Below are 17979 nucleotides of genomic sequence, written 5' to 3' on the forward strand. Positions count from 1 at the left end.
TCAGTGATGGTAGAGTATGGCATTTTTCAAATCTTGCACCATTCAAGCACCAAAGTAGTGACTCAACTACCAGCACATTCCAGGATGGAAAAAGGGACAGTAAAAGAGAAAAGGAACAGAAACATCTTTGCTTTTCTGATGAGGAAACCGAGTATGATGATAACACAGAGGACAGACCAGTTAGTAGACATGAAGAAAGAGTGAGTACCGGAAATGTTGACAGACAAACACCGCTCACTACCAAGGAAGGGGTCAGTCGTATGTTGCCTGCTCTGCCAGAGTGATGTAATGTTGACCCCGCACCAACCAGTAGGTCTGGAAGACTATTAGGGCCACCTACCAGGTTTAGAGATTTTGTTTGCATGTAACCAGTTCTTCTATGTTCTCCCATTATCTTCCCACTATTTTTTCCACAGGAGGAAGATGTGTTGTGTTTAGCTATTATGTCCCTGCGCGGACACTGTATCTCGCGTGCACTTGGGTGTCGCCTCTGGGCACCCGTACTGTTGGTGAGGTCACCAGCCGTCAGCTGCCGTTGACAGTTGACAGCTGATCACCCTGCCCTCCATACGCTGTTCTGCGTCCAGGTAGTTCCCCTGGACCCCGTGTTGGTATTAAGAATAAATACTTCTATTTATCAACTTTGGCTGGCGTTTACTCTCTACATCTTTTTAATTGCATTTTACCTAATATAGAAACATTCACCAGGTCGCCCATATCTCTTCAGATTGCACCTTTCTGGGGTACTGGGTCACAGGGATACACGCAGGTACCCATCATAAACGCGTGCCGCCAGGTTTACAAGCATCTTTTGGAGCACACGTCAGGTGCGGGCCCTGGGCTTTGCTCACAGGTTGCTGTTTTTACATGCCCTCCTCTGCCAGCGGCTGCGTTTTTTGTTTTTCGCTTCGCTACGTCTTCCCATTGCCTTTAAAAGGCTAAATGTGCGGCACTAAATTTGGTCATGCAGCTGTGCAAGATTCCCTGGAATGTCTTCATGTTTCAGGCGACTCTCATTGGCTGCGGCGCTCGAGGATGTGCAGCCTGCAAACTTCACTGGCAACCGATGTCCTCTGTTTAGAACTAATGTACACAAGACCTACTCGCTTACATTTAACACTTCAGCACCTGATGCGCGTGGCAGAGCGGACGCGCCAGACACCGAGGGTTGGATATCCGAGCAGCACTTAGTTTATGTGACCTGCACAGGCTAGTGGTTTTGTTCTCTGTGCATCTCAAACTGGTACTTTTGTTTCCTTTCACGTCGGATTGCTATTGCGTTCTTTGCATTGGAGGCTGGTGGTATTGTTTTCGTTGCTCCCCAGGCTGGTGGGCTTGTGTGTAAACCTGGGTTGGTGGCTGTACTCTTTCTACATCCCAGGTCGGAGATCCTGAGCCCTGTTGACTGCTCCAGCGTCGCTCTTTGCTAAGCACCCTTTTCTTGCACCTGTCCACTCGCCTGTCAGTAAATATGTCCCGGGTTGCAAAGTACCGCAGGCAGGTGAGCGAAGACCCTGACATCGACAGCCTGCTGTCCACCCTGTCTCCCGAGGAGATGGAGGAGCTGGAGAAGGAGCTGGACAACGGCGAGCCGGGCTCGAGGCTGGCCATGGGGCTCCGGCAGAGGAACGAAGCGGACAAGGCGGCGGCCTCCAGCCAGGAGACTGCGCCCAAGCAGGGCGAGAAGGACACCAAGAGCCGCTTCAAAAAGGAGCAGTCAGTGGAGGTAAGTTGGTCTCCTCAGTCAGTCAAGGATTTGAAGGACATGGGAGGTCGATAACTCGGCCGCAGATGCAGCTCAAGGGGCGCATCTCACAATAGTGCAGCCGGTGTAGTGGCACCGGAGCTTGGGCGATTGAGTAGCCCACTGCACCCGAATGTTGCTTGTTTTTTTTATCTCCCAATCTAAGGGCAGGTTGTCACTTTCCTTTCCTGAATTAAAGCCCCTGGCGCCCTTCTTTATACAACACTTCTTTGGGAAGTTTGAAAACATGTCTTGCAGGACCTCCTAACTCTTTATTAACCCATCCCCGGTGTGAGATCCTTGACTTGTGGCTGACTCTTTCCAACCCTACTAGCCTATCCAAAGCACTGATCTGTTGAGAAGTCTCCACGTTTCACTACAGGCCTGGCCATCACATATTGTCCATCAGTGTTTTGCAGCGACTGCTCAAAGCTATGCAGTGTTTTCCATAATGACCTCCGTAGGTTTCAGAGCTCTGGAGCCGCAGCGCCTTCTTATAGGGTTGCTTGGGCTTGAGTTGTGGTCCGATATTTTCCTTGAGAGGTTACAGTGAGATATTCTCTGTGAAAGCCTCCCAACTATCAGAAGAATCTCACATTAGATTTAAAAGGATGTCAGAAAAATGACATATTTATCAAATATTAAATGGCCTACCTGAGCAGCAGCTTCAAAGCCAATTGCAAAGGAGGTTTGGTGGTTTGTACCTCATATTGTAGATGTATTTTGTGGATGCCTGTGCCCAGGCCTTATTTCTGTTTTAGAACACCAATAACTATTACAGCTTCACGTCCTTCAAAACAATCTCCCTCTTACAAAGGACTAGTGATCTCTGTAGAGAACAGACGAGAACACCTCAAGAAACCAATTCCCTGGTTGGAACTCTGTATTCATCTCAAATGAGGTAAACAAGTATGCTGTAGACACGCACTTTTCTGTCACCCTCACTCATGTTAATTGCAAATCAAGTGCATATTCTCCAGGGAATATGAAGCCGGTCATTGAATACCTACTATTAGAGGTTATAGATTCTAGAAACTCAGACACAGCACGGCTCAGTAGATAACTCTCCATAAACTCCACACAAAGTAAACAACCTCTTTTGGGCTCGCGATATTGTCTCAAATTGTTTTCCAACATTTGCGCTTTAGTTGCTGATTTTCTAGCAGAATGGCCATACGGCCAGTGTTCTCAAAGGGGTTGTGCTTATGCCAGCTTTGGGAGTCATCAGGTTTTGTACTAAAATGTTTAGAAACAGCTTTTGTCCCACAAAAAATAAAAGGATGCATGAAAGGTCTCTCCTTCTGTTTAATGGCTCTAACACTGGGTCTAAAACTAGCAACCTCAATGGGTTCAATACCCAGCTGCTGAGTTTAGCCTGACACAAGTAAAAAGAAATCCTTTCCCCAAAAGTTCACCAATCCAAATTGTCCCCACCCAATTTAGTCATTGAAGCAGATCAGGGCTTGGAGTCTTGACATCCAAATCAGTGGTGACTAGGGGTCCAGTTACTGTTTTACAGGCAGGATACAGGTTTACTATTTTTATAAGCAGTGCATGTTACAGTGTCTTTTGTGATATTTTGAAGGAGAGGTTGATTTTAGTGGTTCTGCACCCAGATGAAATCCCATGTGGCTATGTACGTTTAGAGCCCCATAACTTGGAAACAAGCAGTCATTTAAAATGTTTCAGTGAAGGGTTGCCCACTTTACCTCAAGGCTTCACTGTGTTTCTCTACTGTTTTGGGGATATCTCTTACTAAAAACATGATATGACTGGAACGAACGGTAAAGGCTAGAGAGGTGGTTCCAATAGTTCCACAATCTGGATGACCAGCTCCAGCCTAGGAAACCAGTTACCAAGCTGAGGTAGTGAAGGTATAGAAACTCCTGCACACTCTGGCACTGTAGCTTACGGATACTTGCACGGCAACGGCACAAGCCAGTAAGGTGACCATGTAATTATGAAAAGAGGAAAGTGGCTCAGCTGCTCCAAACCTCGGGGGGGGGTTATTTTTGTTGCCCTGTTTCTTCCAGATCAAACGTGCTGCAGTGATGCTTTGGAACATAGGTTCTTTCAATGGCTTGGGTCTTTCAGGCTTTTGAGCTGATCTTCCAGCAGCCAGAGCAACAACTCCTTGGCTGCTACAGGTCACAGCAGCAGTGCTTAAAGAATTCAATCGGCCTCAGGATATTCGAATACAGAAAAAGTATAGCACCTGGTAAAACGTCAGTCCTGGACTAGTGTGTAGGGTCTTTGGTGATCTACAAGTAACTTGAACCAGGAGTAGTTATGCTATTCTGTGAGCATGGATGGGAAGCTTTTGCCAAACACAATGTCCAACAGAAGATCACCATTGGAAGATGACAACAAGCCACACAGGGAGAGAAGGGGTACGATTCACAATAGAATGGGAACACACTATGAATGAAGTGAGGGAGATGTCAAACTCCCCCACTCAACAGGTAGACCCATTTCAAGAAGATGACTGTGAACAAAAAAGGCAAGTAGGTGGCCAGGTCCTCCCTGGAAAAGGCAGTGTATAGGAAAACGACCATCTTTTGCAGCTTTGCACGCAGTGTCACACTGGAAGCCAGCAATTATCCACGTTGCTGGGAAACATAGACACACACTCAACATGCACAGCACACACTTGCAGTCAACACACAAACTTCACATTTTGGCTGGAGTAGGTAGGGGGCCTCATGACAGAGGCTTGATAGAACTTTATAGGGGAGAGCAGGTGAGCAGTCTCCTCACAGGGTACATGTAAGGTGGGCTATGCTCTTAGACTAGAAGCATGCCACAACCACTGACAGTTATCTCATAGCCTAGGATGAGAGGGCAGTAGCTAAATGCAAGCACAATAGGGGATATTCTTAGGTGAACCCCAGGCAACGGAACCTAGCTCTGCTAATGAACTGGAAAACAAACCCATGTTATGTTATGTTATGTTAGGAGCATTTATATTGCGCACAGCTGCCCCAGCTAAGGGGCGTCCTGGCGCATGACCGGTAAAAACACAACTAACACTGAAATTGAAGACACAAAAGGGGCACATCTAGTTAGGAGGGAAAAATTAAAACAGGAGGGTTTTTATGGCTTTACGAAAAAGGAGAAGATCTTCCATCGCGCGAATCTCAAACGGAAGCGAGTTCCAGAGCGCTGCTGCTTTTACCCGAAAAGACCGACCACCAACTCGGCTGAGCTTAAACCTCGGAACCACAGCGAGTGCCTGGCCCATTGATCTTAAAGAGCGGGTCGGAACATAGCTAGACAAGAGATTCGAAAGGATCTGGGGAGCTAATGTAGCAGTTCCTGTGGATTTGCAGACTGTCAAGTTCATTGTAGAAAAACAAGGGCAAGCCAGAAAAAGCAGACAGGGTAGTGCAGTTGTTCCAAGCCAAGAGCAGGCCTGTGCCCCAATAGACATGCCATCTTTTCTTCATTTTCTTTCATTTTACCTTCACTCACCTATCCTGCCTTTAGATTCCTATTTTATGTCCCTGTCTGAACGTGGCGGTTCTGCACCTAAGCAGATATGAAATATCCTTGTGAATTTCTTGCACTTGGCATTCACTCATTTACCCAGAATACCAAAGTTTGCAAGTGAGGAAGAGGGGCTGAGATTCAGAATTCTGGTATCACGTGAGTGAGCACGTTAGAGCCTAACTTTCAATAGATTTGAGGACATGGCTTAATTATTATCATAAACAGTAGAATGGGATGTAACAGCGGTGTTCTTGGCATGTGACAGTTTTGGGCAAGTCACTTTCGTATTGTGTATATAGTAATTTGTGTATGTTATACACCATGGGCACCTAACGTGCTGGGTTCCTACCTTCTGCTGCTGAATCCCTGGTATGTCCCTTCCCTCCAGTGCCTCAGCTATCCAGAAGCACTCACATTTAAATAGGCCTTTCACACACTTTGAAAATGTTGTTGTGTCTGTCTTTGTACATACACACATGGCTGGTACTAAAGGATACGCCATGTTGGTTAGGTGTAGTACCCTCCAAAGGCCCTGCACAGATGTACAAATGTGTATTTTTTTCAGTGCTTCCAGTGGGCCCGTGATCGCTCTCTGCATAATCGCTTCACTAGCGTGAAAAACAGTACCTGGGTTACTTAGCGTCAGTAGAGGCCCATGCAGGTAAGATCAGTGGGGCCGGATGGGGGCGGGGGGATTTGACAGACAACCAGGAGGGAAAATTAAATAAATAATACATTTTCCCTCATCATCGTCAGTTGAAATCCGCCCACCGCTCCTACCTGCACGGGCTGCTGCTGCTTAGTGTTCTGGTGAGAGGTAGAAATCAGGAGGTATCATGGCCACTTTTACCACTTTCCTGCGCCATCCACACTAAAGCAGAGCAGATAGAGACTGCAGGCTCCACCAAAGTCTATCCGACAGCATGATATCTTCCCAAGTAAATGTAAACAAACTTGTATGATATGAGAAGAGAAATCTTAGTAGTGACGTGGCTTATTACTTTGGGGCTCTGAGGTATTTCATTCAATTTTATTTATTATGTTTTGGCACTCCGAAGAGGGCCACATAAACAAAATACAAAGTACACAAATATAGATACATATTCCCAAAGAAAAATAACAATTACGACGCTCTCCGCTGAAAAAGACAGATTACGACACAAACCTCCATATTTCATCAATAAATAGCTAAAAAACCTTTAAAACAGTTAAAAATATTGAAGCAAAACATTTCATTTGGAGGAGTATATAAAGCCTGCAGAAATGAGTTCATAATCAAAATACCCAATTGCAAACATATTGATCTTAACCACTTTAAGCGAAGTGGATGCAATACTGGGCATATAAACAATACATGATTACGATCCTGTACAGACATATTACATAAGTTACATAAAGGAGAGGACCCATACCATTTTGCCAAAAGAGTATTAAGTGGCAATAGGTCCTGCCTCAAGAGGAAGCAAAATCTCCGAATACCATGAGGTAAATTCCAGATAACATAAGGTTGGACAAACTTCCTTAGATATGTATTAGTCAGAAGAACACCTCCCTTCTTAGCTACCATGGACTTTTTGTCCAACATAAAACAAAGAGTCCAGGAAGCCTGTTTCAGAAGAGATTTTAGCTGGGAGGGAGAAATAATAAAAATAGTGCTCTCATCTAATTCCAGAAGAGCCACAGCCTTTCTGAAGTTTTTAACAATTTGGGAGAACTCTTTAACACTTCCCAACAATTCCCCCTTGAGAAGGGCTCTCAGAGTCCCCATTTCACCTCTAGCGAGGCTGGCGACCCATCGTATTAAGGCAGATAGGCCCTTCACCCAACTGCTACGAAGACCTAACTCAAGTCTACAGGAAGCTACAGAACAAGCAGAATTAAGAGAGGTTATAGACCTTAATAATTTTCCTTCGACCGTCTGTAGAAAACCCCAATGCTTTAAATCGACCACTTCTATTCCATACAGGAGAGTTGATGGAATTTTTGCCCTATAAACCTCAAGTAAACATCAAAGAGCACTCAAACTTTTACCTTGGGACAGGGCTTTACGAGAATTATTATCGATATGAGGTTTCTCACTCAGGTTTGAAGAAATTATTTTTCCTAAAAAGGTATATGTTTTAACCACCTCCAATTTCTGACCACCGACTGACCAGCCAAAATTCTCAGATTTAGATTTTTTTCTCCCTGTAATGCACATAATTTTACTTTTTGTGGCATTTATCCTCATGAAGTGGGTCTCTGCAAAATGCTGTAAATCCTGCAGACGATTAGCTAAACCTTTAGGAGTTAAATCTAGGATAAGAATATCGTCTGCATATAAAAGGCAGGAGATAGAAGAGCCCCCCACTACCGGGGCTATGCCAACACAAGATGCAAGTGAAGCTGGAAGCTCAGCAATATACAGGGAGAACAGTAATGGTGCCAGAAGACAGCCCTGTTTTAATCCATTAATAGATGGTATAGCCCGTGATAAGCCCCTTTCTCCACCCTGTAGCACTCGACACCAAGTGTCTGTATGTAAGGATCGAACTAGGTCTAATAGAAGTGGGGGCATACCCAAAACTGCTAACTTTCTCCACAGCAAAAGACGATCTACTTTGTCGAATGCTGTGGAGAAATCAATAAAAGCCGCATACACTCCTCCTCCCCGAACTCTTACGTATTTATCCAAAATAACCTGCAGGGCTGTAAGGTTATCCAAAGTACCATGCCCCTTACGGAAACCAGTTTGTTCGAGGGGTAATATCTGATTCACCTCAACCCAATCAGTAATTAGTAATAGGAGACATTTGGAGAAAACTTTTCCGATAGCATCAAGTAGGGCTATTTGGCGATAGTTCATTGGTTTATCCCTATCGCCTTTCTTGAATAAAGGAACCAAAATGCTCCCTTTCCAAGAAGAAGGCACCGTTCTACTACGGAAACACGCTCTAAATAAAGGAAAAAGTATCTTGCTCCATGAGACAGGGTCTAACTTCAATATCAAGATGGGAAGTTCGTCAGGCCCCATTGCTCCAGAGGAAAGCATATCTTTAATAGCCATTTCAATGGTTTTCTCTGAAGGTGCTTCAATGGAAAACTCAACGTCTCGAATGGCTCTAAATGGCAGCTCACTTCCCAACACTGCGCCGTTCCCAGCATATAGATTGGAAATGAAGGAGATCCATGACGATTCAGCAATAGGAATAGGGAGAGGACCAACTCTGACTCCACAACCCTCACCAATAAGGGACCAAAATTGTCTGACTTTGCCATGAGCAACAGCCTCCCGTAAACTTATCCAAATTGAGTCCTCTTTTTCTTTTTTAAGTTTCTTCCTAATTCTGCTTCTCCTTCTTTTTAACAGATATATTTTGTTTTTTATTTCAATGGAACTGCACAGGAATTGCTCCCGCACTAATCTATTTATGACCTTATTTAAAGGGATAATTGAAGGTATTTCATAACATGCTGTGCTCTATGAAAACAGTATGAACCCACCTGAACTATAGGGTTTACAGTTTTGCGGAGTGTGAGCACTGCTGTAATCTGGCGGTGCTCTCACCCCTACAAACTCAGTCTCTGCCAGTTTAAAAGTTTGACCTGTGGGATGCCTACCAGACTGTCAATGAACCTGTGAATCTTTTAAACTGGTGCTACTTAAAACACAAATGATCTGAGGTTTTTTATTTAAATTAATGGAAGTTAATACAACACCTAAAAAGAAAATGTCTTAAAATTGCTAAGCAAAAACCAAAGGAAATGATGGACGGAGTGTTGAACATTGCAAGCACTCACCCCCAGTCAACAGATCTGGGTTTGATCCATCACCGTTCTTTAGCCCACTCTGCCACCCCAGTTCAGACATGGCCATATGCAAATCAGTCTGACCCTGTGCCTCATAGGAACAGTCCAGCCCGAACTGCCAAGCCATGTCTTCCCTGGACCGGTAACAAGCTGCGTTGCTTTGTTCGCCATAAGTTGGCAGGGTATGCTCAGACGTGATTCCCTTGCTCACTTTGCCACTGGATTCAAGCAAGCCTGGCTGAAGACGGCTGAAATGCCAGAAACCGTTCCTAGGAAGCTTGTTTCCGGTCCAGTGAAGGCATGGCTTGGCAGTTCGGGCTGGACTGTTCCGATATGGCACAGGGTCAGACTGATTTGCATATAGCCATGTCTGAACTGGGGTGGCAGAGTGGGCTAAAGAACAGTGATGGATCAAACCCAGATCTGTTGACTGGGTGTGAGTGTTTGAGTGGTTCTGATGCTCCGTCCATCACAATCCCCTTTTGTACCGCTTTGTTCGCCATAAATTGGCAGGGTATGCTCAGACGTGAGTCCCTTGCTCACTTTGCCACTGGATTCAAGCAAGCCTGGCTGAAATGCCAGAAACCGGACCTAGGAAGCTTGTTTCCGGTCCAGGGAAGGCATGGCTTGGCAGTTAGGGCTGGACTGTTCCCATTAGGCACAGGGTCAGACTGATTTGCATATGGCCATGTCTGAACTGGGGTGGGAGAGTGGGCTAAAGAATGGTGATGGATCAAACCCAGATCTGTTGACTGGGTGTGAGTGTTTGATTGGTTCTGATACTCCGTCCATCACCACCCCCTTTTGTACCGCTTTGTTCGCCATAAGTTGGCAGGGTATGCTCAGACGTGAGTCCCTTGCTCACTTTGCCACTGGATTCAAGCAAGCCTGGCTGAAGACGGCTGAAATGCCAGAAACCGGTCCTTGGAAGCTTCTTTCCGGTCCAGGGGAGGCATGGCTTGGCAGTTCAGGCTGGACTGTTCCCATGAGGCACAGGGTCAGACTGATTTGCATATGGCCATACCTGAACAAGGGTGGCAGAGTGGGCTAAAGAACGGTGATGGATCAAACCCAGATCTGTTGACTGGGTGTGAGTGTTTGATTGGTTCTGATGCTCCGTCACTCACCACCCCCTTTTTTACCGCTTTGTTCACCATAAGTTGGCAGGGTATGCTCAGATGTGAGTCCCTTGCTCACTTTGCCACTGGATTCAAGCAAGCCTGGCTGAAGACTGCTGAAATGCCAGAAACCGGTCCTAGGAAGCTTGTTTCCAGTCCAGGGAAGGCATGGCTTGGCAGTTCGGGCTGGACTGTTCCCATGAGGCACAGGGTCCGACTGATTTACATATGGCCATGTCTGAACTGGGGTGGCAGAGTGGGCTAAAGAACGGTGATGGATCAAACCCAGATCTGTTGACTGGGTGTGAGTGTTTGATTGGTTCTGATGTTCCGTCCATCACCACCTCCTTTTGTACCGCTTTGTTCGCCATAAGTTGGCAGGGTATGCTCAGACGTGAGTCCCTTACTCACTTTGCCACTGGATTCAAGCAAGCCTGGCTGAAGACGGCTGAAATGCCAGAAACCGGTCCTAGGAAGCTTGTTTCCGGTCCAGGGAAGGCATGTCTTGGCAGTTCGGGCTGGACTGTTCCCATGAGGCACAGGGTCAGACTGATTTGCATACGGCCATGTCTGAACTGGGGTGGCAGAGTGGGCTAAAGAACGGTGATGGATCAAACCCAGATCTGTTGACTGGGTGTGAGTGTTTGATTGGTTCTGATGCTCTGTCCATCACCACCCCCTTTTGTACCGCTTTGTTTGCCATAAGTTGGCAGGGTATGCTCAGACGTGAGTCCCTTGCTCACTTTGCCACTGGATTCAAGCAAGCCTGGCTGAAGGCAGGTGAAATGACAGAAACCGGTCCTAGGAAGCTTGTTTCCGGTCCAGGGAAGGCATGGCTTGGCAGTTCAGGCTGGACTGTTCCCATTAGGCACAGGGTCAGACTGATTTGCATATGGCCATGTCTGAACTGGGGTGGCAGAGTGGGCTAAAGAACGGTGATGGATCAAACCCAGATCTGTTGACTGAGTGTGAGTGTTTGATTGGTTCTGATGCTCCGTCCATCACCACCCCCTTTTTTACCGCTTTGTTCGCCATAAGTTGGCAGGGTATGCTCAGATGTGAGTCCCTTACTCACTTTTCCACTGGATTTAAGCAAGCCTGGCTGAAGACGGCTGAAATGCCGAAACCGGTCCTAGGAAGCTTGTTTCCGGTCCAGGGAAGGCATGGCTTGGCAGTTCGGGCTGGACTGTTCCCATGAGGCACAGGGTCAGACTGATTTGCATATGGCCATGTCTGAACTGGGGTGGCAGAGTGGGCTAAAGAACGGTGATGGTCAAACCCAGATCTGTTGACTGGGTGTGAGTGTTTGATTGGTTCTGATGCTCAATCAATCACCACCCTCTTTTGTACCGCTTTGTTCGCCATAAGTTGGCAGGGTATGCTCAGACGTGAGTCCCTTGCTCACTTTGCCACTGGATTCAAGCAAGCCTGGCTGAAGACGGCTGAAATGCCAGAAACCAGTCCTAGGAAGCTTGTTTCCGGTCCAGGGAAGGCATGGCTTGGCAGTTCGGGCTGGACTGTTCCCATGAGGCACAGGGTCAGACTGATTTGCATATGGCCATGTCTGAACTGGGGTGGCAGAGTGGGCTAAAGAACGGTGATGGATCAAACCCAGATCTGTTGACTGGGTGTGAGTGTTTGATTGGTTCTGATGCTCCGTCCATCACCACCCCCTTTTGTACCGCTTTGTTCGCCATAAGTTGGCAGGGTATGCTCAGACGTGAGTCCCTTGCTCACTTTGCCACTGGATTCAAGCAAGCCTGGCTGAAGACGGCTGAAATGCCAGAAACCGGTCCTAGGAAGCTTGTTTCCGGACCAGGGAAGGCATGGCTTGGCAGTTCGGGCTGGACTGTTCCCATGAGGCACAGGGTCAGACTGATTTGCATATGGCCATGTCTGAACTGGGGTGGCAGAGTGGGCTACAGAACGGTGATGGATCAAATCCAGATCTGTTGACTGGGTGTGAGTGTTTGATTGGTTCTAATGCTCCGTCCATCACCACCCCCTTTTGTACCTCTTTGTTCGCCATAAGTTGGCAGGGTATGTTCAGACGTGAGTCCCTTGCTCACTTTGCCACTGGATTCAAGCAAGCCTGGCTGAAGACGGCTGAAATGCCAGAAACCAGTCCTAGGAAGCTTGTTTCCGGTCCAGGGAAGGCACGTCTTGGCAGTTCGGGCTGGACTGTTCCCATGAGGCACAGGGTCAGACTGATTTGCATATGGCCATGTCTGAACTGGGGTGGCAGAGTGGGCTAAAGAACGGTGATGGATCAAACCCAGATCTGTTGACTGTGTGTGAGTGTTTGATTGGTTCTGATGCTCCGTCCATCACCACACCCTTTTGTACCGCTTTGTTCGCCATAAGTTGGCAGGGTATGCTCAGACGTGAGTCCCTTGCTCACTTTGCCACTGGATTCAAGCAAGCCTGGCTGAAGGCAGCTGAAATGACAGAAACCAGTCCTAGGAAGCTTGTTTCCGGTCCAGGGAAGGCATGGCTTGGCAGTTCGGGCTGGACTGTTCCCATTAGGCACAGGGTCAGACTGATTTGCATATGGCCATGTCTGAACTGGGGTGGCAGAGTGGGCTAAAGAACGGTGATGGATCAAACCCAGATCTGTTGACTGGGTGTGAGTGTTTGATTGGTTCTGATGCTCAATCCATCACCACCCCCTTTTGTACCGCTTTGTTCGCCATAAGTTGGCAGGGTATGCTCAGACGTGAGTCCCTTACTCACTTTTCCACTGGATTTAAGCAAGCCTGGCTAAAGACGGCTGAAATGCCGAAACCGGTCCTAGGAAGCTTGTTTCCGGTCCAGGGAAGGCATGGCTTGGCAGTTCGGGCTGGACTGTTCCCATGAGGCACAGGGTCAGACTGATTTGCATATGGCCATGTCTGAACTGGGGTGGCAGAGTGGGCTAAAGAACGGTGATGGATCAAACCCAGATCTGTTGACTGGGTGTGAGTGTTTGATTGGTTCTGATGCTCCGTCCATCACCACCCCCTTTTGTACCGCTTTGTTCGCCATAAGTTGGCAGGGTATGCTCAGACGTGAGTCCCTTGCCCACTTTGCCACTGGATTCAAGCAAGCATGGCTGAAGACGGTTGAAATGCCAGAAACCGGTCCTAGGAATCTTGTTTCCGGTCCAGGGAAGGCATGGCTTGGCAGTTCGGGCTGGACTGTTCCCATGAGACACAGGGTCAGACTGATTTGCATATGGCCATGTCTGAACTGGGGTGGCAGAGTGGGCTAAAGAACGGTGATGGATCAAACCCAGATCTGTTGACTGGGTGTGAGTGTTTGATTGGTTCTGATGCTCCGTCCATCACCACCCCCTTTTGTACCGCTTTGTTCGCCATAAGTTGGCAGGGTATGCTCAGACGTGAGTCCCTTGCTCACTTTGCCACTGGATTCAAGCAAGCCTGGCTGAAGACGGCTGAAATGCCAGAAACCGGTCCTAGGAAGCTTGTTTCCGGTCCAGGGAAGGCATGGCTTGGCAGTTCGGGCTGGACTGTTCCCATGAGGCACAGGGTCAGACTGATTCACATATGGCCATGTCTGAACTGGGGTGGCAGAGTGGGCTAAAGAACTGTGATGGATCAAACCCAGATCTGTTGACTGGGTGTGAGTGTTTGATTGGTTCTGATGCTCCGTCCATCACCACCCCCTTTTGTACTTCTTTGTTCGCCATAAGTTGGCAGGGTATGTTCAGACGTGAGTCCCTTGCTCACTTTGCCACTGGATTCAAGCAAGCCTGGCTGAAGACGGCTGAAATGCCAGAAACCAGTCCTAGGAAGCTTGTTTCCGGTCCAGGGAAGGCACGTCTTGGCAGTTCGGGCTGGACTGTTCCCATGAGGCACAGGGTCAGACTGATTTGCATATGGCCATGTCTGAACTGGGGTGGCAGAGTGGGCTAAAGAACGGTGATGGATCAAACCCAGATCTGTTGACTGTGTGTGAGTGTTTGATTGGTTCTGATGCTCAATCCATCACCACACCCTTTTGTACCGCTTTGTTCGCCATAAGTTGGCAGGGTATGCTCAGACGTGAGTCCCTTGCTCACTTTGCCACTGGATTCAAGCAAGCCTGGCTGAAGGCAGCTGAAATGACAGAAACCGGTCCTAGGAAGCTTGTTTCCGGTCCAGGGAAGGCATGGCTTGGCAGTTCGGGCTGTACTGTTCCCATTAGGCACAGGGCAGACTGATTTGCATATGGCCATGTCTGAACTGGGGTGGCAGAGTGGGCTAAAGAACGGTGATGGATCAAACCCAGATCTGTTGACTCTGTGTGAGTGTTTGATTGGTTCTGATGCTCCGTCCATCACCACCCCCTTTTTTACCGCTTTGTTCGCCATAAGTTGGCAGGGTATGCTCAGACGTGAGTCCCTTGCTCACTTTGCCACTGGATTCAAGCAAGCCTGGCTGAAGACGGCTGAAATGCCAGAAACCGGTCCTAGGAAGCTTGTTTCCGGTCCAGGGAAGGCATGGCTTGGCAGTTCGGGCTGGACTGTTCCCATGAGGCACAGGGTCAGACTGATTTGCATATGGCCATGTCTGAACTGGGGTGGCAGAGTGGGCTAAAGAACGGTGATGGTCAAACCCAGATCTGTTGACTGGGTGTGAGTGTTTGATTGGTTCTGATGCTCAATCCATCACCACCCCCTTTTGTACCGCTTTGTTCGCCATAAGTTGGCAGGGTATGCTCAGACGTGAGTCCCTTACTCACTTTTCCACTGGATTTAAGCAAGCCTGGCTGAAGACGGCTGAAATGCCGAAACCGGTCCTAGGAAGCTTGTTTCCGGTCCAGGGAAGGCATGGCTTGGCAGTTCGGGCTGGACTGTTCCCATGAGGCCCAGGGTCAGACTGATTTGCATATGGCCATGTCTGAACTGGGGTGGCAGAGTGGGCTAAAGAACGGTGATGGATCAAACCCAGATCTGTTGACTGGGTGTGAGTGTTTGATTGGTTCTGATGCTCCGTCCATCACCACCCCCTTTTGTACCGCTTTGTTCGCCATAAGTTGGCAGGGTATGCTCAGACGTGAGTCCCTTGCCCACTTTGCCACTGGATTCAAGCAAGCATGGCTGAAGACGGCTGAAATGCCAGAAACCGGTCCTAGGAATCTTGTTTCCGGTCCAGGGAAGGCATGGCTTGGCAGTTCGGGCTGGACTGTTCCCATGAGACACAGGGTCAGAGTGATTTGCATATGGCCATGTCTGAACTGGGGTGGCAGAGTGGGCTAAAGAACGGTGATGGATCAAACCCAGATCTGTTGACTGGGTGTGAGTGTTTGATTGGTTCTGATGCTCCGTCCATCACCACCCCCTTTTGTACCGCTTTGTTCGCCATAAGTTGGCAGGGTATGCTCAGACGTGAGTCCCTTGCTCACTTTGCCACTGGATTCAAGCAAGCCTGGCTGAAGACGGCTGAAATGCCAGAAACCGGTCCTAGGAAGCTTGTTTCCGGTCCAGGGAAGGCATGGCTTGGCAGTTCGGGCTGGACTGTTCCCATGAGGCACAGGGTCAGACTGATTCACATATGGCCATGTCTGAACTGGGGTGGCAGAGTGGGCTAAAGAACTGTGATGGTTCAAACCCAGATCTGTTGACTGGATGTGAGTGTTTGATTGGTTCTGATGCTCAGTCCATCACCACCCCCTTTTGTACCTCTTTGTTCGCCATAAGTTGGCAGGGTATGTTCAGACGTGAGACCCTTGCTCACTTTGCCACTGGATTCAAGCAAGCCAGGCTGAAGACGGCTGAAATGCCAGAAACCGGTCCTAGGAAGCTTGTTTCCGGTCCAGGGAAGGCATGGCTTGGCAGTTCGGGCTGGACTGTTCCCATGAGGCACCGGGTCAGACTGATTGGCATATGGCCATGTCTGAACTGGGGTGGCAGAGTGGGCTAAAAAACAGTGATGGATCAAACCCAGATCTGTTGACTGGGTGTGAGTGTTTGATTGGTTCTGATGCTCCGTCCATCACCACCCCCTTTTGTACCGCTTTGTTCGCCATAAGTTGGCAGGGTATGCTCAGACGTGAGTCCCTTGCTCACTTTGCCACTGGATTCAAGCAAGCCTGGCTGAAGACGGCTGAAATGCCAGAAACCGGTCCTAGGAAGCTTGTTTCCGGTCCAGGGAAGGCATGGCTTGGCAGTGCGGGCTGGACTGTTCCCATGAGGCACAGGGTCAGACTGATTTGCATATGGCCATGTCTGAACTGGGCTGGCAGAGTGGGCTAAAGAACGGCGATGGATCAAACCCAGATCTGTTGACTGGGTGTGAGTGTTTGATTGGTTCTGATGCTCCGTCCATCACCACCCCCTTTTGTACCGCTTTGTTCGCCATAAGTTGGCAGGGTATGCTCAGACGTGAGTCCCTTGCCCACTTTGCCACTGGATTCAAGCAAGCATGGCTGAAGACGGCTGAAATGCCAGAAACCGGTCCTAGGAATCTTGTTTCCGGTCCAGGGAAGGCATGGCTTGGCAGTTCGGGCTGGACTGTTCCCATGAGACACAGGGTCAGAGTGATTTGCATATGGCCATGTCTGAACTGGGGTGGCAGAGTGGGCTAAAGAACGGTGATGGATCAAACCCAGATCTGTTGACTGGGTGTGAGTGTTTGATTGGTTCTGATGCTCCGTCCATCACCACCCCCTTTTGTACCGCTTTGTTCGCCATAAGTTGGCAGGGTATGCTCAGACGTGAGTCCCTTGCTCACTTTGCCACTGGATTCAAGCAAGCCTGGCTGAAGACGGCTGAAATGCCAGAAACCGGTCCTAGGAAGCTTGTTTCCGGTCCAGGGAAGGCATGGCTTGGCAGTTCGGGCTGGACTGTTCCCATGAGGCACAGGGTCAGACTGATTCACATATGGCCATGTCTGAACTGGGGTGGCAGAGTGGGCTAAAGAACTGTGATGGTTCAAACCCAGATCTGTTGACTGGATGTGAGTGTTTGATTGGTTCTGATGCTCAGTCCATCACCACCCCCTTTTGTACCTCTTTGTTCGCCATAAGTTGGCAGGGTATGTTCAGACGTGAGACCCTTGCTCACTTTGCCACTGGATTCAAGCAAGCCAGGCTGAAGACGGCTGAAATGCCAGAAACCGGTCCTAGGAAGCTTGTTTCCGGTCCAGGGAAGGCATGGCTTGGCAGTTCGGGCTGGACTGTTCCCATGAGGCACCGGGTCAGACTGATTGGCATATGGCCATGTCTGAACTGGGGTGGCAGAGTGGGCTAAAGAACAGTGATGGATCAAACCCAGATCTGTTGACTGGGTGTGAGTGTTTGATTGGTTCTGATGCTCCGTCCATCACCACCCCCTTTTGTACCGCTTTGTTCGCCATAAGTTGGCAGGGTATGCTCAGACGTGAGTCCCTTGCTCACTTTGCCACTGGATTCAAGCAAGCCTGGCTGAAGACGGCTGAAATGCCAGAAACCGGTCCTAGGAAGCTTGTTTCCGGTCCAGGGAAGGCATGGCTTGGCAGTGCGGGCTGGACTGTTCCCATGAGGCACAGGGTCAGACTGATTTGCATATGGCCATGTCTGAACTGGGCTGGCAGAGTGGGCTAAAGAACGGCGATGGATCAAACCCAGATCTGTTGACTGGGTGTGAGTGTTTGATTGGTTCTGATGCTCCGTCCATCACCAACCCCTTTTGTACTGCTTTGTTCGCCCTAAGTTGGCAAGGTATGCTCAGACATGAGTCCCTTGCCCACTTTGCCACTGGATTCAAGCAAGCCTGGCTGAAGACGGCTGAAATGCCAGAAACCGGTCCTAGGAAGCTTGTTTCCGGTCCAGGGAAGGCATGGCTTGGCAGTTCGGGCTGGACTGTTCCCATGAGACACA

At 48.6% G+C, this 17979-nt stretch overlaps 1 protein-coding gene across 4 annotated transcripts in view; it reads left to right on the top strand.

Moving 5' to 3' along the window:
• The first annotated feature begins 1079 nt into the window (after positions 1-1079).
• The window catches only part of LMOD1 (leiomodin 1), a 329884-nt gene continuing 312984 nt past the window's right edge, over positions 1080-17979 (top strand). For 3 of the 4 annotated variants that reach the window (XM_085650105.1, XM_085650113.1, XM_085650097.1), the window contains exon 1: positions 1082-1726. Coding sequence is in view for 2 of the 4 variants with exons in the window: in XM_085650097.1 (XP_085506223.1) it covers positions 1472-1726 (255 nt within the window). In the remaining 2 variants the exon portion in view is untranslated. Of the gene's footprint in view, positions 1727-17979 lie in introns of all 4 variants that reach the window. The other variant, XM_085650088.1, reaches the window with a different exon arrangement.

This window comes from Triturus cristatus, chromosome 1_1 (assembly GCF_964204655.1).
Source record: "Triturus cristatus chromosome 1_1, aTriCri1.1, whole genome shotgun sequence".
Taxonomy (NCBI): domain Eukaryota; kingdom Metazoa; phylum Chordata; class Amphibia; order Caudata; family Salamandridae; genus Triturus; species Triturus cristatus.